This window comes from Salarias fasciatus, chromosome 8 (assembly GCF_902148845.1).
Source record: "Salarias fasciatus chromosome 8, fSalaFa1.1, whole genome shotgun sequence".
In the NCBI taxonomy this organism is placed as follows: Eukaryota; Metazoa; Chordata; class Actinopteri; order Blenniiformes; family Blenniidae; genus Salarias; species Salarias fasciatus.
The window spans coordinates 12,634,388-12,656,802 of NC_043752.1; the positions used below are offsets into that span (position 1 = coordinate 12,634,388).

General features: G+C 41.9%; 2 protein-coding genes across 2 annotated transcripts; one reads left to right on the forward strand and one right to left on the reverse strand.

Moving 5' to 3' along the window:
• The first annotated feature begins 950 nt into the window (after window positions 1-950).
• Window positions 951-21,041, forward strand: LOC115393785 (protein phosphatase 1 regulatory subunit 1B-like). The gene is made up of 6 exons (XM_030098894.1): window positions 951-955; window positions 14,272-14,417; window positions 18,893-18,976; window positions 19,891-19,966; window positions 20,681-20,812; window positions 20,908-21,041. Exons 2-6 carry the CDS (start codon window positions 14,289-14,291, stop codon window positions 21,039-21,041), a joined length of 555 nt encoding a protein of 184 aa, XP_029954754.1. The 5' UTR covers window positions 951-955; window positions 14,272-14,288.
• LOC115393476 (neurogenic differentiation factor 2-like) lies at window positions 5,362-8,938 on the reverse strand. The gene is made up of 2 exons (XM_030098479.1): window positions 8,752-8,938; window positions 5,362-6,786 (listed from the first exon to the last, which is right to left on the reverse strand). The coding sequence occupies exon 2, from the start codon at window positions 6,771-6,773 to the stop codon at window positions 5,694-5,696; it is 1,080 nt and encodes a 359-aa protein (XP_029954339.1). The 5' UTR covers window positions 6,774-6,786; window positions 8,752-8,938; the 3' UTR covers window positions 5,362-5,693.
• Window positions 21,042-22,415: the final 1,374 nt, after the last annotated feature.

Here is a 22,415-nt window from a genome sequence, read left to right on the forward strand (position 1 = left end):
AGGAAAGTGCTGAAGAAAAAAAAAAAAAAAAGGAATAAGTGATGAGTGTGTGATGAAAGAAAATAGGGACAGTGAGGGAGAGTTGGTTTAAGTTTTCTGTGTGGGAAGCAGCAGAGACGGTGAAGGAGCGGGGAAAAGACGAGGAGAACAAAAAGAAACCAACATGCCAGAGAAGAAGAGGAGACAGAGGGAAAGAGAGGAGAAAGGAGCAGAGGAGCGAGGGCAATGAGCTGGATTGAATACCATCTGACAGGTCCAGCTGGGAGTTTGCCCACCCTGCAGCACCGCAAAACCCCTCAATATGGAGGCCAATTACTGCTGCCCGTGTGACCGTGGCATGGCAGCATCAGAGACGCAGCCCTCCTCCTCGCCTCTCCTTTCCCTTTCCCCCCCACAGCCCCCCCCCCTCACTTCCTCACACACACCCCCAAAAAATAAATAAATAAATAAATTAAAAAAAAAACACTCCCACCATCTGTGCAGAGTGACAACAACCTCTATACCCTACCATGCACAACACAGACTGTACACTGCACACACACACACACACACACACACACACACTGGAGGGAACACACACATCAAACATGACAAATCCTCACTGTGTGTTTCAGTACTGGATAGACAGTCTGCGAGGGTTTGATTGTGTGTCTTTTCTGACCTCAGGCCCACACTAACCGATACTCTCACACGTTTTTTTCATATTTTTAGGATCCTCAATCTTTACACCACAGGATACAGCCCATCAAATGCATAGGTGAGCATCCAGTCACACACACCTACATGCTCGCGGCGCCATTGTTTCCACAGATGCAGTGGAATTTCACCCTATGCCAGCTCCATCTCCCTTCACAGAGCTGGGCGTGGCGCTCAGGCTGGCAGGGTGGTAATGGTGGGAGGGTGCACGGTGGGCGAGAGTATGATGCAGTGGCGCCCCGTGCCCACTGCAGTGGAGGTGACTTCCCAAATTTAGCTCTCCGTGCAGCCAGACGGATCCATCTCAGCGACGCTTTTTGTTCTGCCTCAACTGGTGGGAAGCAAGTGACAAATAAAACGTGTTGCATGTATATATATATTAGATCCTTCCCTCTTTTCTCTCTATCTCTGTACGTCTCACACACATGCACACCCACACTGCCCCACAGGAGCTCTACAAAGAGGGATCTTGGCCTCACAGTGGGACTTTGTCTCTCATCTTTTAGAACTCAATGATTCTAACAGTTTTTTTTTTGTCCTCCTACAGTTCACACAAGTCCCTGTCCTCTCCCACACAACAAAACCCTCCCTGTTATAATCATGACACTCATTAGTTCCATGAAATATTCTTTTTTTCCAGATTAATCCCAAAATAATTAATCCGATAAATGTTTCCCTAATCTGATAAATGAGAGTGGAAATGACCAGATGGACATTTTCAAACCACAGTAGGCCTGCATGTGTGGCTCTACTTTCTGCTCTGTTCACAGAGAAGGGCAGTGATTTTTTTTTTTTGCAGAATAAATTGATCGTTTTTCGAGCTGTTAAATTGACCTCATGCACTGGATTAGGTAATTACAGTAATTGCATGGTATATTGCGGAAACATTCATTTTCACAATTACATCTGAATGCTTTCCAAGCTGACTGGGTTTGGTTATGTCACTTAGACAAATCTGTCAGATGTTTTATTTATTTATTTGAATGATAATGCGGTGATGTCAGGTGACAAACATGTCTGTTGAACTCTGTTGAAACTTCCGAAAAATTATAATTGGGAAATAATTACGAAGATCTTAATTCCGAGTAGAGGAAGTGGATTAATATGATAATAATAATAATAATAATAATAATAATAATAATAATAATAATAATAATAATAATAATAATAATAATAATTCTCAGTTTTAATGTGTAGAGTAAGAATTACATTTTTAAAATCCGCCTACAGGTGTTTGAAGGGTGAAAAGTCACACACAGCATAAAAGCACATAAAGCTAAAAGTGTTTTCATAGCCCAATGGCAGGACATTTGTAAAAACAAGAAGAAGAACAACTCCTCTTCTTTAACCCTGTCTGATTTCCGACTATGGCTCCACTTGCCTGGACGCCGCCTCTGCGTAAAAGCGCATGGCCGGAGAAAGGTCTCCTCGCCGCGCGGGGCCGCGTGCGGACACTCAGCCTCCTTTAACGGTGGAGAATAATGAACAGATGCTGAGTGAATTAGGAAAGAAATACTGGGTCCCTCCCACAAGGGCCACTTTGGCAGGGGCCGCCTGGCTGCCACGTGGCGCAGCTGGCACCGGGCTGGTGATGGTGGGCTCTACTAGTCTCTGGCTTTACTGGTGCTCAGACATTTAGCGACTTGGCACCAAGCTCCGCCATCAAATCTCCTGCCAGCCGCCACCCCTCCTCACTAAAGAATCCACCAGCTTACCGAGAGGTTACAGGATAAAACCCGAGAGGTGTCTCTCACCTCGCCCTCCGAGGCCCGCCTTTTCACCTGGGATCACCAAGTTAAGTGAACAAATCATGACATGGGGGTCTGCTGGAGAATACGCAGGGGGAGTAGTTGTAATGCAATCTAAATAAATGCTGACCCATTTCTATATATGTGTATATTTTTAAATAACACTAGTCGGTCGCCTCCTTTACGCGCTGGTCACAGTGGAGCGTTTTACGCGCAACTTTTACTCTGAAACCTTTTTCAGGGGGGCACAATGATGACCGTGCGCACCTGACATATGTTTAAATGTTCATATTTTAAGTATCAACTTGCTTACAGGCTATAAGTGTTCAAACAGCGGAGTATTTTCATTTTAATATATAGAGAAGTGGATTAATTATTTAACATTTGATGTACAAATCTACATATTTGAGAGGATTCTCAATCTGACGGCGTCTTCCAACACTTTAATGTTGCTGTTTAAGTATATTTGATTGAGGCTATTTGTTGTTTCCCTATATTTAGTCAGTACTGGCATCCAATGTCAATCTTTCTCTGAATCTGTCGGTGTGGCATGGACAGTCTGAAATGTACAAATTGATGGTGAAAAGCACTTAAAGAATAAAAACTAAATATCACGTCTGATAAAAAAAAAAATAGTGTGAAATAATCATTGCAGTCTTTTGTAATTACCTACTTTTAAAAATATATAAATATAAACTTTTTTCTTCTGTTTAAAAATAAGGAATTTAAAGTTACTAAATTTAGCCAAAATTGATAAAACATCAAAAATTCTAAGCCAATAAAAAAACATATTTGAGTGCCTGTAAGAGTGCACACCTGTTATTTGACAACAGTATGTCAGGGGAAAAACGTGTCTAAAATCCTCTTTTTCTTGTCTGCACCTGATGATAATTAAAGTTGCATCCCTGCCAAATTCTTTCAAAATTGTTTATTTACTTATCTATTTATCTAGACATCGTTTGTGTACATGATCTGTGTGGAAAGGTGCGTGTGCGCATGTGTGTGTGTGAGAGAGAGAAAGAGAGAGTGTGTGTGTCCATCATGTTTTTTTTTTTCTTCCTTTTTGGGCTTCTTCGTGTATTTAAAAGGAAAAAAAAAAATATCAGGCCACTGATCCACCTGATTTCGCACCTGCCCACTCCCTTTATGCGAAAATTAGATGAAATTAAAATAATTTAGAATGTTCTGAGTCCATTTTTTTTTCTCTTCTTCTTCTTTCTGTCACACTCGTGTACAATCTGCTGACATCCCTTTGCTGCTTTGCCGGGGTCAGTGCTGGATGGGACAGTTCCCACCCCGCGGTGCCCGGTGCTGATTTCCCCTGGATGTCCGCTGCAACATATGGGACCCAGGGCATGGCTCCAAAGACGGTGCCTGCATGCTCCCACTATTGATATGAGAAATCAGCCCAAATCAACTCCGATTGTCACATGTTCTGTGAAATTGCGAGGATTTTTTTTTTTTTTTTTTAAGCAGGAGGGACGATTCTCCCTTGAATTGGTGAACAGGTTTTACTTCATAGTCTGCCAAATGTGCAGATCGACTTCAAACGGCAGTATTTTGTGCGGCAGACATTTAGATATCAGTTTCTGGTTGGACGAAAACGAAAATGTTTATCAAGGAAAATGCTCCCAGACTCTGTTGTGATTAAATCTGATATTATTATCTTATAAATTAGTGTTGTGATTTTGTGAATGAGATCAGTGTAATTTTCACGCAGTTGTTCAAACAGACCCACCTGAGAATCAAACCGTGGTGTGTGACAGGGCCCAGATCCACCGGCTCTCTGATGCAAACCAAACCGCTCTCTCTCTCTCTCTCTCTCTCTCTCCTGCGTAAAGTTATTGTTTCTGGATATTTTAGGCCTTAGACTTATGATTTTGTACAAAAAAAAACCATAATATGCAAAAACAAATAATTGGAGGTAAGAATGGGATTTCACTTTTTTTCTTTTTAAGTAGCTACGTCTGGCTGAAGTGTCGGTTCTGTTTTTGGAAATATTTAATTAATTATTAAATGTAGTACTCATACATTATCACTGCTATAGCTGGAAAATCTGTTCATGCGCACAGTCTTCAATCCTGTCAATAATTAATGTCAGCTCACATGAACAGGTGAAGTGACATTACTCTGCATGCACATCGGTGTTTATGTGCACGCTTGAATAGCTTATACATCCTTGATACCCTGCAGATCTGTGCTCACCGATGTTCACTGCAAGCCAAGCTCGGGAGACTATTTTTTTTTGCAGATTTTTCCACAAATATACGCTCTGCAACTGAAGGGCTGAAAATTAAAATCATGCATTTTCTTTATGTGTATTTATATTCATCACTTTGTCTCAAGTTTCTTTAACAGGTTTCTTTGAAATCTGCTTTTTAGGTGCTCAATAAAGAGTATTTATTTGAATATATTTCTTTTTTCTGGTGGTTTGTCCATTTTTTTTTCCAGAACACTGAACAATGGGTTTTATTTTGGATTGCCAGTTTTTAAAAGGTCATTTTTCAAAGTGATCACAGGCCAAGCCTAAACTTTCTTTGAGTTGTGTGCATGAGTGTGTCTTCTCATTGTGAGCTTCAGCTTGAAATCTGAAACGAAAATTTCCTCAGACCTGTTTTATATTTATTAGTTCTAAATAACACTAAAGATTAGAAAGATGTTATTAATCTGTGTTGACCATAAAATACACAATACCTCGATCAACAGGACCTTTAACATCCGATTTTACTAAAATATAATAATAAGAGCACTCAAATTTTTCAAATGTGTTGAATTATCAATGAATTCAGTTCATACAAAGAAAATCGCTGATTGCAGCCAACGATTTTGTTTCAGACACTTTTTATTGGTGTGAAATGTTAACTGAGCACACACTCTTATTTTAATGGATGTCGCTGGGATGATTCTTGGTGTTTTTAAAAGAAGATTTGTTCGATCATTTCAGACAATTATAAAACACTTTTTATTTATGTTGTTTGTGTCATAACATTTTCATGTAGGCCTATACATCGTTAAAGTCAATTGCACTCGTTCTGCATACAGGATAATACTGGACACACTTTGATCGGATGTACAACAGTATAGAGATGACATCAGTAGAGTACAGAAGATAATCAGAGGGCTCTTTCGTCCACTTCTATCTCTCATTCTTTTTTTTTTTAGGAGCTCTTTTTTCCCCAAAACAATATTAGACATTATAAGGATTGTCACTGTAAAGTCAATTAAGCCTGATTTATCCACCGTGAGGGCTCAATTGTGGAAAAAAGCATTGAGATCCTCGTATGGCGGGGCCCTGTCGTGGTGCAAGTGTACGTCGTGGAAAGGGGGAACGTTTTCTGAGTGCGTACCGCCGCTGCGCGCTCCAGAGGGCCCGAAGGGTATGCTGTGGCCGGGCCGGGATGTGGTCAGTCCGGAGTAGTGCATAGAGTAGTGATAGTTCCTGTCAGTGTCGGAGGACTCCTGCTGCCTCCCGGACAGTCCGCCGTTCAGGCAGACGGGCGGGCTGTGCTGGCCTTCGTAGTCTGGGCTGCTGTAGTCTGGGGACGTGCCGCCGGGCGGGTACACGGCCTCGTAGCCGGGGCCGTAGGAGTGGCTGCGCAGGTTGAGCGCGCCGGCCCCGGGCTGGTAGTGCGGGCTGGAGAGGCGGGAGCAGCGGTAAGGGTACGGATGCACCGAGAAAGGGGAGCTCGGCATGTGGAAGCGGGCCCCGTCTGAGCACTGTTCAGTCAGGAAGTTCCTGGTGTTGAGCTGCAGGCAGCCCGCCACCAGGTTGGTGGTGGGCTGGGACAGGCCCTTGCACAACATCTGCACGTAGGTCACCACATCTGGGCGTTTCCCGTTGCGTAAAATCTCCCCAAGCGCCAAGATGTAATTCTTGGCCAGCCTCAGGGTCTCTATCTTGGAGAGTTTCTGGGTTTTGGAGTAGCACGGCACCACTTTGCGCAGGTTATCCAGAGCCGAATTCAAGTCATGCATTCGCGTGCGCTCCCGCGCGTTCGCCTTCATCCTGCGCATCTTGGAGCGCTCCACGCGCGCCGCCGTCATCTTCCGTTTCTTGGGGCCGCGCTTCTTGGGCTTGTCCCCGCTGTTCTCGTCCCCGCACTCCTCCTCTTCGGCCTCGTCGTCGTCGTCGTCGTCGCCGGCCATCTCGGACTCGGCGCGGCTGCTGCCCTCCTGCGGGTCGTCCAGCTCGTCCTCGCCGAGGTGGCAGGGCTCGTGCTCGTGCTCGTCCTCGTTGGCCTTGCAGTCTTCGTGCTCATTGTCCTCCACCCAGTCAGCCGCCAGCCTCTGGACGTCCGGCAGCACCTCGCTGAACAGACGGCTCAACATCGTGGCAGGCAGCCTGAAAGACAGACACACACACTTCAGCTTGTGGGCCCTGCGCGCGCGCGCGCGCACACACACACACACACACACACACACACACACACACACACACACACACACACACACACACACACACACACACACGTCCACGGGTGCACTGACAGACACCTGCTCCAGGAAGGCCTTCAGGTGTGTCTACTTTACAGTCTTTAAATTATTTCCATCCAGTGAAAACTACCTGCACTGCCTTCATTTCAGTCCCTTTTAGAAAGATTTGAGGATAAATATAATAACAGCCAAAATATGAGTATAATGTTTTAATAAATTGATAACATCTCATCAAAAATTAAATTACAGTTTATAGTTAAAAGCTGTTTAATATCAGCGTCAAAATTGATTACATGAAGGTTAAGGGCCACTGAACACGCGCATAATTTTCCCGCCTTATAATTCACTTGGCATTATTTAAGGAATTTCCCCAAGGGAATTAACACAGTATGGTGAGTTCGTTAGCTTAAGATGTCTTGAGGACTGAGTGTTTCATGTCAGTAAAACTCGGATGGGGTGAAAGAAGCAACAGTGTGGGCCACTCTCCGGCCTCCACATGCGCCTGCGTGGCTAGGTCCCCTCAGGCTGCTCGGCTCGGGCGGCGCCGGCCTGCTCCATCTGATCCCCCAGGGTGCACCGGGGCTGCCGGTGCCCCATCACGCCAATAAATTACCGTCTTGGAAGCATTCCAGCACAATCAGGCCGCTCAGTGGACAGCTAACCCCCAAAATAGTTTATCTGAATTAAGTCTGCGTGCGTTTAAATGCATGCAGTCCATTTAGATATAAATCCAAAAGTCACAGAAATAGTGAAGATTCTCATTATTATTATTTTTTTTATGATTTTTAATCCTTTGCATGTTTGAAAAGTAAAATTGATGGCTCCCCAAAGTTAAACCTTACTCTTATTTGTCGTTCTTGAAATGCAGCGCACATGTATACCAAGGCTTTGTTTTGGATGAATACGACCTCAAATTGTTTTACACCTCTCCCTCATTTTAAAAACAAATAATCTTTAAGGTTCAAGTTTATAGTTCCCCAAAAAATTAATTAGTCTAAAATCAAACTTTTCAATTATATATCCAAATGTAATAATAATGTGGCTCCTAAAGATAATGCGTGAAAATTAGAGCTCAAAAATGAAATACAAAGTCAAAAGAAAATCTGTATGGTGCCCAAATCTTCACAGATTTATCAGTATCCTGAGCTCAGCTGCGCCTGTGGAGTCCAAGGACGTATTTTTTATCTAATCTTGTAAGCACAATGTAATTAATGCCAACCAATACCTTGTCAATTAGCCTGTGTATCTCTATGGAGAATTCAACCCCCACGGTGCTCCGACGCGCGTCGTGCAGTAACACGCGCGCGCGTGCACGCACACACACACACACACACACACTCATGCATGCACACACACACTCACATGCACGCACACACACACACACACACACACACACACACAATAATACATAATTGAAATTTGAAATATGTAAAATACACTCACCAGTGTTCATTTTCCGATTGTCTAAATTTCAATTTATGAATGCAAAAGTGCCCGAGTAACCTCCTCTCCTCTTTCTTGCAGGATCGATATAGATTTGTAGAATTATTTAAACGAATTTTCTCAAATTGAACACAGACAGGTCGATATCTTCTGACAAATCAGCGATGAGGAGCTTTTAAAGGGAGATTACGAGCAGCTCATTTGATCCCATCGCCAGTGAGGAGAAGCACCAAACAGAGGTGGAGAGAAATGTTCCCAAACACGTCTAATGCATAAAATTAGCCCTGCCTCAGCCTGGCACAGACACCTTAATTCTCCCTTCATCGAGGCTGCAAATAGGCTTTTGCACAAAGACAAAAAAAAAAAACAAAAAAAACAATGCTGGATCTATATCTGATGCTCTAATAGTGGGTAGAAATGTGTAACCTACCTCCGTGGTGGCGCTCAGTGATGGGGCAAAGCGGGTTTGTTTACACCATCTCTCTCCGGGTGGGCATCACATCCACACGCCCTGCACGGATGCTTGTGCAGGCGAGGCGCTGGGTTGTGCTCTCACCCCTCTCTCTCCCTCTCTCTCTCTCTCTCTCTCTCTCTCTCTCTCTCTCTCTCTCTCTCTCTCCTCTCTCTCTCTCTCTCTCTCTTCTCTCTCTCTCTCTCTCTCCCTCTCTCTCTCTTTGCTGCTGCTGCTGCCGCTGCTGCTGCTATCCCCGGCCCCGGCGCGCGCGTGGAGGGAAGGGAGCCGTGTGGCACCTCAGAGGCAGGACTGGGTGGGTTACATACCAGCTCTGATGCCAGGCCCATATGGCTGGCACGTCATTGGCAAGAGCCATCACATGAGAGCCGGTGATTGACATGCGGCCGCATTCACAGAGACTGGCTTCCCCTGGGGGAGAGGGACTCGCCATCTGTCACCGAGCTGAAAGAGAAAATGGAATAAGGAGTGGATGGCACACAAAAAAAAAACAAAAAAAAAAAAAAACGCACTGGATTCAAACTGCGTCTGTTAGCCTCCATCTTTGGGAAAAACGGGGTTAATCTGATATAGAAGGTTTGGGGAAGTCAATCCCCTTATGAGAAATAATTATAGTAAGCCTATTATAATATTTTTGAGTCATATCATTCACGCGTTAGACTGAATTTCATGGAGAATCCGGCTGGATGTGACAGCATTAGACGCACTACGGGCTATATTGATTCTGTAGGATTAGAAAAAGAAAACCTAATCCACATTAGCCCGAAGGGAAAACTAATGAACTGTTTCAGGGATGCAATTAGAAACAATACAGTGAAAGGCGCAACTAAACAGAATAAATCCCCCAGTTTTCTGAAAACATCAAATCCACCCAGATTGAAGACGTTTCCACACAAAGGCCGAGGATGAAAAAGGAGCTGGCCATAAAGATCAGAGTCAGGGTGCAATTGCCTAAACGAGTCAATTGAACTGAGCTAAGCAGAGCGTCTTGGTTTGGGCTGCCAGGCTTGGCACAGGTGCCGGTGGGCGGATTGGTGCCAAAGGTGGCGGAGGCACAGATTGCAGAGAGGGGCCAGAAGATGGGGCAAGACAAGAGGCAGAGAGGGGAGAATAAGAGTGAAAGCCTGGGGGAGCAGGTTTATCATCACCATCGTGTTATTGAGCCACTGCGCAATTTCTCCATTTTTTCCGCAACTGAAATGCTTGAAAGACCAAAATCACTGTGCTCATTTCCATCCTGATGGAAATCAGAAACCAAGGTTATATACCTCAACCAACATGGCACCAATGCATACAGGATTTAACCATTCAGATATTTCACCCCCTGCCCTTTAACTCTGCCTTTGAGCCAGACTTTATCATTCACAATGTCATCTTTACTCACACTTATTCAGGTCCCAAGACACAGGTTGAGGTGATATATTTCAAGGACATGTGCGTTTCACAGTTAAAATACAACAATATTAAAAACAAAACAAAAAAAAAATGCATGTCCTGTCTTATTCTATACATTATTAAATATCAAACATGGCTAATTCGAATCCATTGATCGACTCAACAGAAATGCTGCTTCTCCACAATAAAGATAACAGACGTCTGATCAATTCTATTTGGCAACATAAGTCATTTTTTTTGTAACAATAAATGTGGTTTTTAAAAATGAAATTAAGATGAACTGTTTGTTGTCCGTCAATAAAGGTGATTTTAAAAACATTTTTTTATGGTTGAGATCACGCAGGACTACAGAGTGTTTTCCAGTTATAAGTGGGTGACATCTGCTGGCAATAAAAAGCAAGTACATGAAAGTGTATGGAAAAAAAAAATAAAGTCCACTTTCCCTCAGAGCGCCGCACAGTGGCGACAAATCTCGAGGAGGACCCTGGTTCGAGTCCAGGACGAGATTGGGTTCCTTCTGTTTAGAGTTTGCATGTTTTCCTGTCAGAAAAAAACTACACTTGAATAAGGGCAGACATAACGGTGACATATTGTGTAAATAATTTAATATGCAAGAATGAATATGGAAATGTTTCCCAAATAGCTCTTCAAACCCATACATCCAGATTTTTATTAGGAAAATCTCCAGGTAAAACTGCCTGACGTTTTGATAAGAATATAACAGGACTAAGTTTAGAATATTCAATGAATATTGCTTTGTCCAAATGACACCAAATGCAGCTAAAAGAGGTTAAAAACAATAAACAATCACATATTGAATGAAAGCGAATCATTTTCAATATTTGTACTTTTTCTGTTGACTTTGCAGTTCCTTCTGTAGCTGCTGCGACCAGATGTCATAAAGTAGATTTGTATTTCCAAATGTGCAGTGTTTACACTGTTATTCCAATAGCTTGCAGATACAATGAAGCATTTGAAGGCACGACACTCAAAAATGATCAACTTGCATTGAATGTGCTTTTGTAAAACTCCATCATATTTATTTTTTATGCAAAACTGAAATCTGAAATTTGTCTTTGATACAGAAATCAATGGCTTCAAAATGAACAAAGCGTGAAAAAGAACAATGGCGACCTCTAGTGGCGATTTGTTAAAAGTACACAAACGTAGATTAAACAGCTCTTGCCAATATTGGATTATAGTTTACATTATTTATTGCGATGGTATGACTATAATCCTGCAGGGGTTTTTTTAAGCATTCATTTGTCTGTTTTAATTTTATATGAGAATTATATGCGTGATAGACTTTAATAACGGATATTGTATATTTACAGAAATACAAATTCTTTTTCAAGCCAGTGGTTTTTAGATTAGGCTTTGTATTTAATCATTAGATATAGTGCAAGCACTCCAATTAACTCTTTCAGGCATGTCACAATGTTGTAAAAGCTATTTTTTTTTCCAGGAAAGCAAGTGAACTGTGATTGAACTGACTCTGAATTTTAAATGTGAACATTTGACCTTCCATCTGAAGACCCATGAGTTGACCTTGTTGTCAGTGTAGAAACCACTGGATCTAATGTGTTTCTCAAATTTATTTCAGCACAGGGTGACCCACAGAGACTGTGAACATTAGGTTGAAAAATGGGATTCTTTGATTAAAGGCTGGTGTGCTACTTTCCCATCCAATGGCATAAAAGTGGATATGGTGTCTAATCTGAAGGGATCAGAGCGGAGATTAACCATTCATCTCTCCATCAAGAAAATAGGCTCATGGTTTTTTAAAGTGTCACTCATGTGCTCATCACTCTGTATGACTTGTGCTTCTTTATAATTTCCTTTTTTTTTCCCTTCCTGTTGACCGGTCTTGTATTCAGATGCCCAATACACATACCCTTACAATACTGTGAGGTTATTTGTGTGCACATGTGGTTAAAAACGTCTGTCACATTACAGCAACGTTAAATAGCAGGCTTAATTTAAAAGCTGGTACCATAATGTTAACCCACCCACACACACTCAACATATTCTTTCCCTTTTCTGTTACGCACATTCATATCTGTGTATCCTCTCCGTTCTCACCTGTCTCTTTTCACTGCCTGAACCGACACACACACACACACACACACACACACACACACACACACACACACACACACACACACACACACACACACACACACACACACACACACACACACACTGACTCGTGCATACACAACACAGATACAGCACTGCCAACACTCAGGACTGAGAAGAAAAACTGTTGCCATGGCAATGAATTTTCCAACTGACTAAATTTTATACATTTGCAATACGTAAGACATAACCTAGGTGAGCTTTGAAGAAACAAGAGGTGTGTGTTTGTGTGTGTGTGTGTGTGCATGCACATTTGCAATATTCTGTGCAAAAGTTTTAGGCATGTCTGAGAGACATCATGCAGTATCAACAACAGTGTATGTACCTGATTCTGCATACACGGGTTTATTGTGCATCGATAATCCCATCCTTGAATCACACTTTGCAGGTTCAACACATTTCCTTTATACTGATGTGTCCTTGAGCAGTGGTTGAATGGGTGAATGATTATTGATATGAAGCGCTTCGGGGGCAGCTGAAGCAATGGGAAAGTGCTTTGTATATACAGTAAATGAAGTCTGCTGAAATCCATCAGGAGCTGTGGAAGTCTTCCAGTAATAACAGATTCTATTTAATGTATGAAGAAAGAAGAAAATGATTCAGCCTGCATATATTCATGGGATATCTGAGCTTAGCTCTGGAATTTGTTTTAGACAAATTCACTGCAGAACTGTTTCAAAAACTTTCTGCAAGTTTAATGTGAAAAAATGGATGCTTTTGGAAAGCAAAGAGCGGTCACACTGAATACTGAGATATCTTGAGTTCATGCACTTCACATTGTCATACTAGACTCCATCCATCCATCTGTCCATTCTGCTTCAGTACAGCATCACAAGAAACATTTGTGTGCAGGGTACACCAGATACAGTAGACATGTATATTGGTATTAACTCATCATGATGCAAATAATTAATGATGTACTTATTAAGGTAAAAATATATTTATAAATTGGAACATATCATAATACCACTGTATTTAGACGATGTAGTGATACAAAAATGGTCACGTTTGATGCAGCTGATCGATATTCTGCACTGATGAATCCAATATATATGGTGATGTGAGTCCCAGTCGGCCATGGGTGAAGCTGGGGGACACCCTGGAAAGGTCACCATGTCCATCACACCGCAAACAGACACACACAGTCTCAAAAAACAACGGATAAGTAATTCATTTAAGATTTCAATGCCATTATAGATTTTTGATGAGAGACATTTTTGCATTCAGCAGCGTTTACCATTTCTAATTTTCAAAATAGGTGCATGTAAAAACAAAATTCAAACATGAAAATGTTTCATGGTACAAACAAGATGTCTGTCCTATTCGCATTTTAAAAATGTCAACCATGTTTTTGTTTTGCTTTATTCCAGCTCTCAATGCTGCCTTAGGTGTCATTATTGCTGTACAGCTGTTTGCCTTTTTTAAAGGGAGGGGAGGGGAGGGGAGGGGAGGGGAGGGGAGGGGAGGGGTTATCCGGTGCTTCTGTATTTAAGAGCTCGTTGCTGTGGGAATTTGATGGTTCACGTTTTTTTTTTTTTTTTTTTTTTAAATTAAGTCATCCAATAGCAAATTTGGTAGGATTTTGAAATTCCCATTGCACCTGAAAGCACCAGAAAGCATTACCTTCACTCCCCTTCTTTCCTCGTTTCACCTCTTCAGGTCAGGACGCAGTGAGAATCAGAGGCTGACATGTGAGGGAGGAGGGAGGAGGAGGAGGAGGAGGAGGAAGAGGAGGGAGGAGGAGGAGGCAAAGCTGTCAAACAACACAGACTACAGGATCGTTTGGACAGAGGCATGCCACTGTTCACTAAACAACGCTATCTGCAGATTGCACAGGACAGAAATCCATTGCATTGAGGCGCTTTTATTTTCTTTCTTTCTTTTTTTTTTTTTTGTGAGGCGAGTCCTGCGTAAAGTTGGACAGGCGTGCGCTCGGCTGGAGAGGCGTCAGCCCGGATGACATGGACCCCCTGCTTCCTGCAGAGACGGAGATGATGGAGCGAGAGGAGGACAAGGACGCGAGGAAGAAGATCCAGTTCTCCGTGCCTTCCTCCGTGCCCACCCAGCTGGACCCGCGGCAGGTGGAGATGGTGAGACTGAGACGGTGTGATGTGTTGCGCGCGTCGCTGCAGTGATTGTGGATTTGGTGCGTGGGAGGAGGTCAAACATGGGCCAGCTGAGGACCAGCGATTCATTGCTTTGTTTGTGCGTGATAAACCCCACAATCTGAATTATTAGTCTGTTGCATGAATATTTTGAAGTCACCAGCCTCTGTTTTTTTTTTCTGTCATCACAAAAGTTTGAATGCCTCCCTTCAACTTTCATCATGGCTTTCTGAGAGTTGCCCTCTGCAGCTTTTAAAGCATCACTTCTTGCAACAGAGGCTTGCAGACAGTTACATAACCAGTCTAGCAAGACTTTGCAGAATTCTGTGTTTGGATGTTGTACATTACTCTGAGTGCAGCAGGGTATATGTGCAGCGCTGGGATTAAGCCCAGCAGAGTTTTTGGAGCCCTTAAAAGTGATGAGACATCGCTGCCCTTCAAAATGAGAGCACGGGGAGGAGGAGGAGGTGGAGGAGGAGAGAGAGCGAAGGATAAAGCTCCATTTGGAGTATTGAAAATGACTTTTGCCTGAGTGATAAAGCTTTTGCAACATATGTGAAACACAATGCAGAAGGTCGCATCATTACTCATGTGTTGGAAGTGGGTGTTGAGCCTGTTATGTAAAATAAATAAAACTGGCATTCACAGAGCAGGTTCAATCAATCCAAAGCAAAGAGACACAGTCGAACATGGCTGTAGAATAAGGTTGGCGCATAGCATGATATCAGTAAACAAAGAGGATGCATTTTGAGAAACAACTCCAATGTTGTTTTCTTCTGCTCTGGACAGGGCACATTTCCTTGGATTTGGAAGGTATCCTATGGCATCTGTTTGGAGAAGCTTGCTCCAGACAGACAGGAATGTGAAAACAAATTAATAAATCAACCATTTCTCAGGTCTTAAATATTTGTCACACATCTGTTGTTTATATCCCACTTGCAGCCCCATGACTGGATGTTTGATTTTCTTTACAACTCCAAACCAATTTCAAAAAACAAACTGTAACCGATCTTTGGATTTCAGAACCCAATTATTACACATGCCTATCCCAGGGAAGTAACTCACCACCTCTCTGTTTTCTTTGCAGATGGTCATCCTAAATAGCGTTAGTTTTTCTTAAAAGATGCTGTTGCATTTTGGCACAACAGGACCAAATAAGATTACTGCAAATCTTCAGCCATGGATCTAATACGAGTTAAAGAAGCAGCAATCCCTGATGAAGCACGCAAAAGGTTACACACTTCTTATGTCACAGGATATACGTTCGTAGATATGTCCCTGTATAACGGCTAATACTTATTCTGCTGTTCCAGTACAGATAGAAATGTTTTCTCTCTGGGCCACCTGTTGCTGACGTTCGACGAGGCAGTGAGGAAATCGAATTGTTATTCAGACATTTTTTGCAATGATTAAGAAACCAAGAATCCAGCTGAAGGGATAAACAGGGATAAATGCTGCAATATGGCTTTTAAATTCCATTATTTAGAAATCCTCAGCAGTATCCCGAGTGATGCAGGCTCCAGCAAGGATGATTTGCAGAAGAAAAAAAAAAATCTTCATGGTCATGTGATGTGGATGGAAACTCAACAGTACTTGGCATAAGTATGAATGTCGCAAGCTACAACTCTTCAGGATAATCCAACTCAGCTCGACTTGGTGCTTCTGGGAAAGTGTTTGTGCTTTAAAACACTTTGACAGGAGCTTATATGCAGCATTTCTTTTTCTGCAGCTGTCCTGCATATTTACCAAATCTCATCTTACTTTAATATGACAAGCCAGGAATTTGCTAAATTGCCACTAATTACAAGCAGTTTAAGCTCCAGGAGGGTTCTCACTACATTTATACCCTTCTTATAAAGCTCAGAGCTCTCTGCCCATAATGGAGTCGTCTTTTAAGTACTTCTGTATGACACAGCACTAACGCAGGGTGCTAAAAGAGATGTCAAAGAGATAAGCAGAAAGAATGTGAAAGGATAAATAAAGTATATCAGTGATAAGGAGAACAGGGAGGGAGAGGGGACAAACGAAGAAATTATCCAGCTGAAGCAAATCAAGAAAGACAAAGGGCGAAAAATCCTCGGCCAAGGAGATGACTGATTAAAACCAAAGAGATTAGCTGTGGATGACTGAGGCATGAATCAAGGGCAAGGGGAGCTGATGCCAAGAACAACTTTTCACCACATCCAGGAGCTGCAGATTCTGCCAGAGCTTTATTCAGCAAATGGACGGTGTCCATCTTGAACTATAAACCCTGTGTGGGTAAAATATTGTGGTGGGTGCATGAGCTTTCATGAGCAGTGTGCTGCAATCCAAAAAACATGCACATTAATGGGCAACAATAACATTGTGAGACACAGTCTTTCTGACAGCTAGATGGGGTAAATAAGGGTGCAGCAGCAGGACAATATCTTACAAAAAAAGCAACTATTAATTAAGTTATCAAAAATGGAATTTTAGAGCAGAATGGGCTTCCTGCTTTGTGAGGGTGGGGGAAATGTGAAAGCCCCCTTCTATACTGTTTTATAATTCACTCAGGAAACAAAAGGTCAAATGTCTGAAACCTTTTTTTTTATTTTTTAATTTCCTTGAACACTTTGTGGTCAAATCAAGGGATTATTCAGTGTATGAACAAGGGATTTATGCTTTCAGAGTGTGGTCTTAATTGTTAAGTGGATAGGTTATTTCTGTAAAAAAAAAAAAAAAACACAGGCTCTTTTGATGGCTGTTTCCACTCAGGGCTGTCTTTGTCCTCTATGAACATCCAAAATAATGCACTGAAGCAGAGTGTTAGGTAACCATACAGGATGATATTAACCTGAGATGGGGGTTGATGCCCAAAGGAAAATTTCCCTGGAAACTTTCTATACTGATGCTTCTTAAATTCGTCTTTCTAGGAATGTGTAGTGCTCTAATTTGATGAAAACTGTATAAAACCAAATACTTCAGACATGCAGAAGTGTCAAAACTGCTTTTTATCTATTTACAATGCCCCAATTTAAAATCTAATTCCTCTCTGTGGAGTTTGCATGTTATTCCTGTACACATGTGCAAAACATGTATTTTGAAACGTAGTGTCAAAAATATTCTATTATCGCATGACTAATTTTTAATTAATTGGCTATTAGGATAAAGCCCAGGTCATTAAGTTGACTCGGGTTTCCTGCACATCTGTCGAAACGCGAGGCAAATCAGTTGCGGCTGAAACCCGCCCTTCAGTGAAGCAGCGCTGAGCTACCTCTGGTATTTACAGGCATTTCCGATGTGCTCGACAAGGACTTGATGAAAATACAATGTTCCCCGGAGGTGCTTGACCTTCTGGCTACAAACACTCAGGAAAGGTCACTCCGTCTGAAAGGGCTCTCAGACAGGTGCTCCAAATGCGGTTTGGTGCTTTGGTCCCTTATGTTGTTTCCTGAGAGGCACGCGCGTGTGTGTGTGTGTGTGTGTGTGTGTGTATGTGCGCGCAAGCGCGTGTGCTTGATTGTTAGGTTGAAATTTTCATGTTAACACATTTTAACCTCTAATTAGACGCCCTGCGATTCATATTTAAATTTGTCCCCAAACAATGGCCACATATTTACCTCTCGTGCACGGGCGATGAATATTTATGAATCCGGCATTCAAAGGGAAGCAGAAGCTGTAAGTAACTCCAGAGTGAACGCTGCCCCCACATCTCATGCCTACATGCTCTGTTATGATTGGCTTGGCAGCCACTTGTATCTCCGAACAATACAGTAAAACAAATTGCAAAATACACAGAAGGATGATGAAATAAATATTTTGTATTTCATAAAGTACAACAGAACTAATAGACAAATGATATATTTGTGAAATGGCCTCATATTGTGTTCAAAGGCAATTCAAGATCAATGATCGTGTTCAAGCTGAGTTTAACACACTTGTCCAACTTGACTCTGAACTGATTTAAATATAAATGTTGTGTAACTGGTGGTTTATGTGACTCACGCTGACTCACAATCAAAAACAATGAGATGGTGAAGCAGTGTTTCGCCGTGCATCTGATGGTCCGATGGACGGGTCTGACAAAGGAAAATCTGTGTCCAAAAATGATTAAGACCAAGCGATTGGAGCGTGTAGAAAAACAGTAAGTAAACATGAATAATCCAGCTGCCATCCATGACAAGATGTAATCCCCATTCAGAAACAATCTGGGAAGCAATTTTTGGTTGCTGTTATATAATAAGATGCATTCTCTTATTATGTAGTTAGAAAAAAATCCTCAGCAGACATATCTTCAAGAACCATGACGTCAAACTGAAAGATTGCTGATCTTTCATCTTAATCTATCTGGAAATCTTTTTGTTTTTCATGATCCAGCTCTTTATATGTTAAACTCATCGAGGTGTCCCAGTGGAGCGGTTCAAATTCAAGATTAGGTCGGACTTGGGGACTTTTCTTTCCAGGGTTTTCATGCATTTTATCTTTCTGTCTTTACTAAGATTCGCCGTCGGAGGCCAACCCCAGCCACGCTGTTCAGACTGACAGACCCGCCGTCGCCAGACGAGGACAGCGGCTCACATCAGGTACAAGTGGCCTGAAAGCCCCAAAAAGCATTTCTTCAACAAAATATCAGCGGTTCTTCACACAATCAAAGAGCTGATGGTTTAACTGGCTGTTCTGCTCTAATATCCTACAGCCTGGGCTCAAGAACTCGCAACTGGCTCAGACACTAATGCAAGAAAATATGTGTATTAATAATCATAATTCTTACTTTGAATCACACAGAATTACCGTAGTGCTTTGCATTTGTTTTATGTTTGTTGCAACAGTCATCTGGAGTTTACACACAAATTGTACATCTGATAATACTTGTAAGATATTTACATGGCATTTTTAACCAAACTGAACTCACAGTCAGTTGAAACATTTGTTAGGCAATCTAAAATTGTCTACTTTTTACCATAAATGAAGGGTTTCTCCTCAGAGAAGTGTAGAATCTCCTGGATGTAAACTAGACTGAAAACTGAAGCTTCATTTCTCAGTCATTATCATTTGAATAAACTAATTTGAAAAAGGTTTCAAACCAGTTTGCTACATTTCCAATAACGATGAGGCTATCTTCTAAGTACAATAAGAAAAACAAATCTGTTCAAAATTCAAGCAAATCACTTAGCGAAAGTGAGACAAATACCTTTAATCTGAGTAAGATGTGAGTAGTTTTCTCCCTTAGCAACTTAGCTGTTTTGGTAAGTAACATATCAGACTACTGCCCTTTCACGGCTTTAGGATAAAATATATATTGAAAATGTTTCACGTTTTGAAAAAAACTGTGTTTTGAGAACTTTCCCTCATACAAAAAGTCTTCATCTTCTGTCTGAATCCAGCTGATGTTTGGAGACGGTCAAAATTTCACTTCATCACGAAGCAGCATTGATCTGCTTCATCAGCATCGAAACACTCAAGCAGACTGTGCTGAATGTGTTTTTTTCTTTCGCAGTGGGTCCTCGGGGACAACGGAGCCTTAAAAGCCAAACTGGTTCACATGTCGACCTACCAGCCACCCTCGCTGAAAGGTGAAAGCTCCGTCTTTAATTATTTTCTGTGTGTTTTATGTACGTGTCTGATTTTATATAACGGATGGCAGAGAATGAAAAAAAAAAACATTGGGAGACCTAATTCTGCTGTGGCAACTGCCATGTGGTCTATATCTGTCTGGACTAGGTTCATGTCCAAAAAACACAGTGAGAGTCGTGTGTGTCTGTGTGTTTGTGTGTGTGTGTGTCTGTGTGTGTCTGTGTGTGTCATGTGAGATTAGAAGCAGAGACAGCTGTGGGCCTGTCCTGGATCATCCTGGATTATAGGATGGGCACACAGCTGCAACACGGTCTTTCTCACACACATGCATGCCTGCACACTGTCAGTCACACTGATTTAAACATATGTATCATCCTACTACTATAAATGTTAGTCTGCATGCAAAACAGCGATCTCTGCAATGCTTTGCTGATTCACAGCAAGTTTTGAGACACAAAAAACGAAGCAGTTCAGCATTTCAGCAGCCAAAAGTTGCTGTAAGTCTTCAGAAACATCTTCTACTGGAGAGACAGGTGAAAAGCCATACATGGAAGATAGGCAGATAGATGTTCTATGATTGTCTGTGTGCAGATGAGTATTAAAAGTTGACTCAACAGTCGACAGCTTGTGGAGTTGTGAGACAAATTTGGGGTTTTCTTTAGATGATCTCAGTAATTAATCTATCACATTCTTGTGTTGATCTGTGTTTGCAGCTGTCCAGAGGATGGCTCAGGCTCACTTTGCCTCCTTAGACATGAGATCTGTGGACAAAGAGGACTCCTCATCTGGGGAAGAAGAGGAGCAACACCACGAAGAAAAGCAGCGCGTCACTTCATTTAGTTCAGGTGAGTCGGACAATATAAATATTCACTTGTTTCGATTTTCTTTCTTATAGAAGAATCAGATTCATTACTTCAAGTTCGTCTTCTCTTTATGTCAGATCTATCAGAGGAAAACAATTCAAAGAGGGATCAAGGTGATCTGCTGGATGGGTCAACAGTCAGCGTGGATTCGAGCCGCCGCCGTGAGGACAAGCCGGAGGTCAAAGAGAAAGAGGAAATGAAGAGAGAATGACAAAAGAAGAACGCTCTAACGGAGGCAGCGAGGACTCAACTTGCAAAGCACATGTATGGACCGTGCGTGCGCTTGCATCAGTGTGCGCATGAGTGCGAGCTATCTGAATCTGTGAGTGTGTGCATGCATACAGCAAAAGTGGAAAAAGAGAGCGAGCGAAGCAGGCGGGAGGTCACTGGAGAAGGTCAGCGTATAAATGGCTCGGCGCGAGGAAAAAGTTAACCGGAGACTCGTGAAAGAAATCGCCAAGGAAACCAGGGCTAAAATTCAATCAGCCAAGGACACTGCACAAGTACATCAGACACCTGCAAAAGAAATGCAGTATTGTGAAAAAAAGCCAATAAATGTTTGGGATATTTTTCTGAAGGTGCAACAACATTCGGATTTATTGCATTCATGTTACAGTAATCAGATTTTAAATTGCCTTTATTTTCATCATGTGAACAGCATGTCATTCAGTTACACTCATGCTAAGCGCACATCTCAAAGCACACAAGAAAAAAAAAAGATGAAAACACTTGTTGGTTATATGTGTGTGCTGCTGTAAAAAATAGTTATGTAATCTGTTTTTATCAAGGTAACAGCCTTCTGACCACCACAAGAGCAATTCTGTTGTTTCGATGCAGTTTATATAAAGAAAAAGGGACAATTGTCCCACCTTGGGGATGAAGTGGGCGTCGTGCTGAATGAAAAACAGCAGAATGTTACACATCCAGTCCTGGAATTTGACTCAGCAGCTGTAGGGGAGCTTTCAAAGGCAAACGTGACTTTTGCTTTTCTGTCTGCTTTCAGCAGTCTTTCAGGAATCGGATTCAAGGTCAAGGGAAAAAAAAAAAAAGAAAAGAAAAAGAATGGATTATCGACAGTTTGAGCAAAGTCACGACCACAGCGCAGCAGATTATACCCTATCAGACTAATCCAGCTAATCATGATAATACAGCACTGAGTTTCTGGTTTGATATTATAAATGGGCTTTTTGTGACACGGTGATTAACAAGCATGATCTGTTTTGGATGGTGGGAGTTGATAATGAATCTATCTTTTATTTTATAAACATTTACATGATGGCAGTCAAGGTGCGTTCATGACTCTGTATATATCAAATGTTTTGTGTTGGTTGCTAATAAAACAATTACATAATAGACTGTTGGTGTTTGTACATCTTCAGTATTCGTATGCATACAGTTAAATCGTCAAAAGAAGATTTTAGTTTGCATTTCAGATACAAAATTCAATTTAGCCTTGTGTGCCTAAGAATCTAAATACAGAAAGGAACGCAGAAAACTTTATTAAAAATGCTCCCAGTGAGGTTTTTGCATTTTAATAATCTTGGTGACGATGTAAGTCTAACGTCGCTCTTTATGTCCTGTTTGC

Excerpts from the sequence above, each read along its gene's own strand:
- LOC115393476 (XM_030098479.1), bottom strand. The coding sequence starts at position 6,773 with ATGTTGAGCCGTCTGTTCAGCGAGGTGCTGCCGGACGTCCAGAGGCTG.
- LOC115393785 (XM_030098894.1), top strand. The coding sequence starts at position 14,289 with ATGGACCCCCTGCTTCCTGCAGAGACGGAGATGATGGAGCGAGAGGAG. Across the intron at positions 18,977-19,890 it reads AGGACAGCGGCTCACATCAG|TGGGTCCTCGGGGACAACGG; the intron begins GTACAAGTGGCC and ends TTTCTTTCGCAG. Across the intron at positions 19,967-20,680 it reads CCAGCCACCCTCGCTGAAAG|CTGTCCAGAGGATGGCTCAG; the intron begins GTGAAAGCTCCG and ends CTGTGTTTGCAG.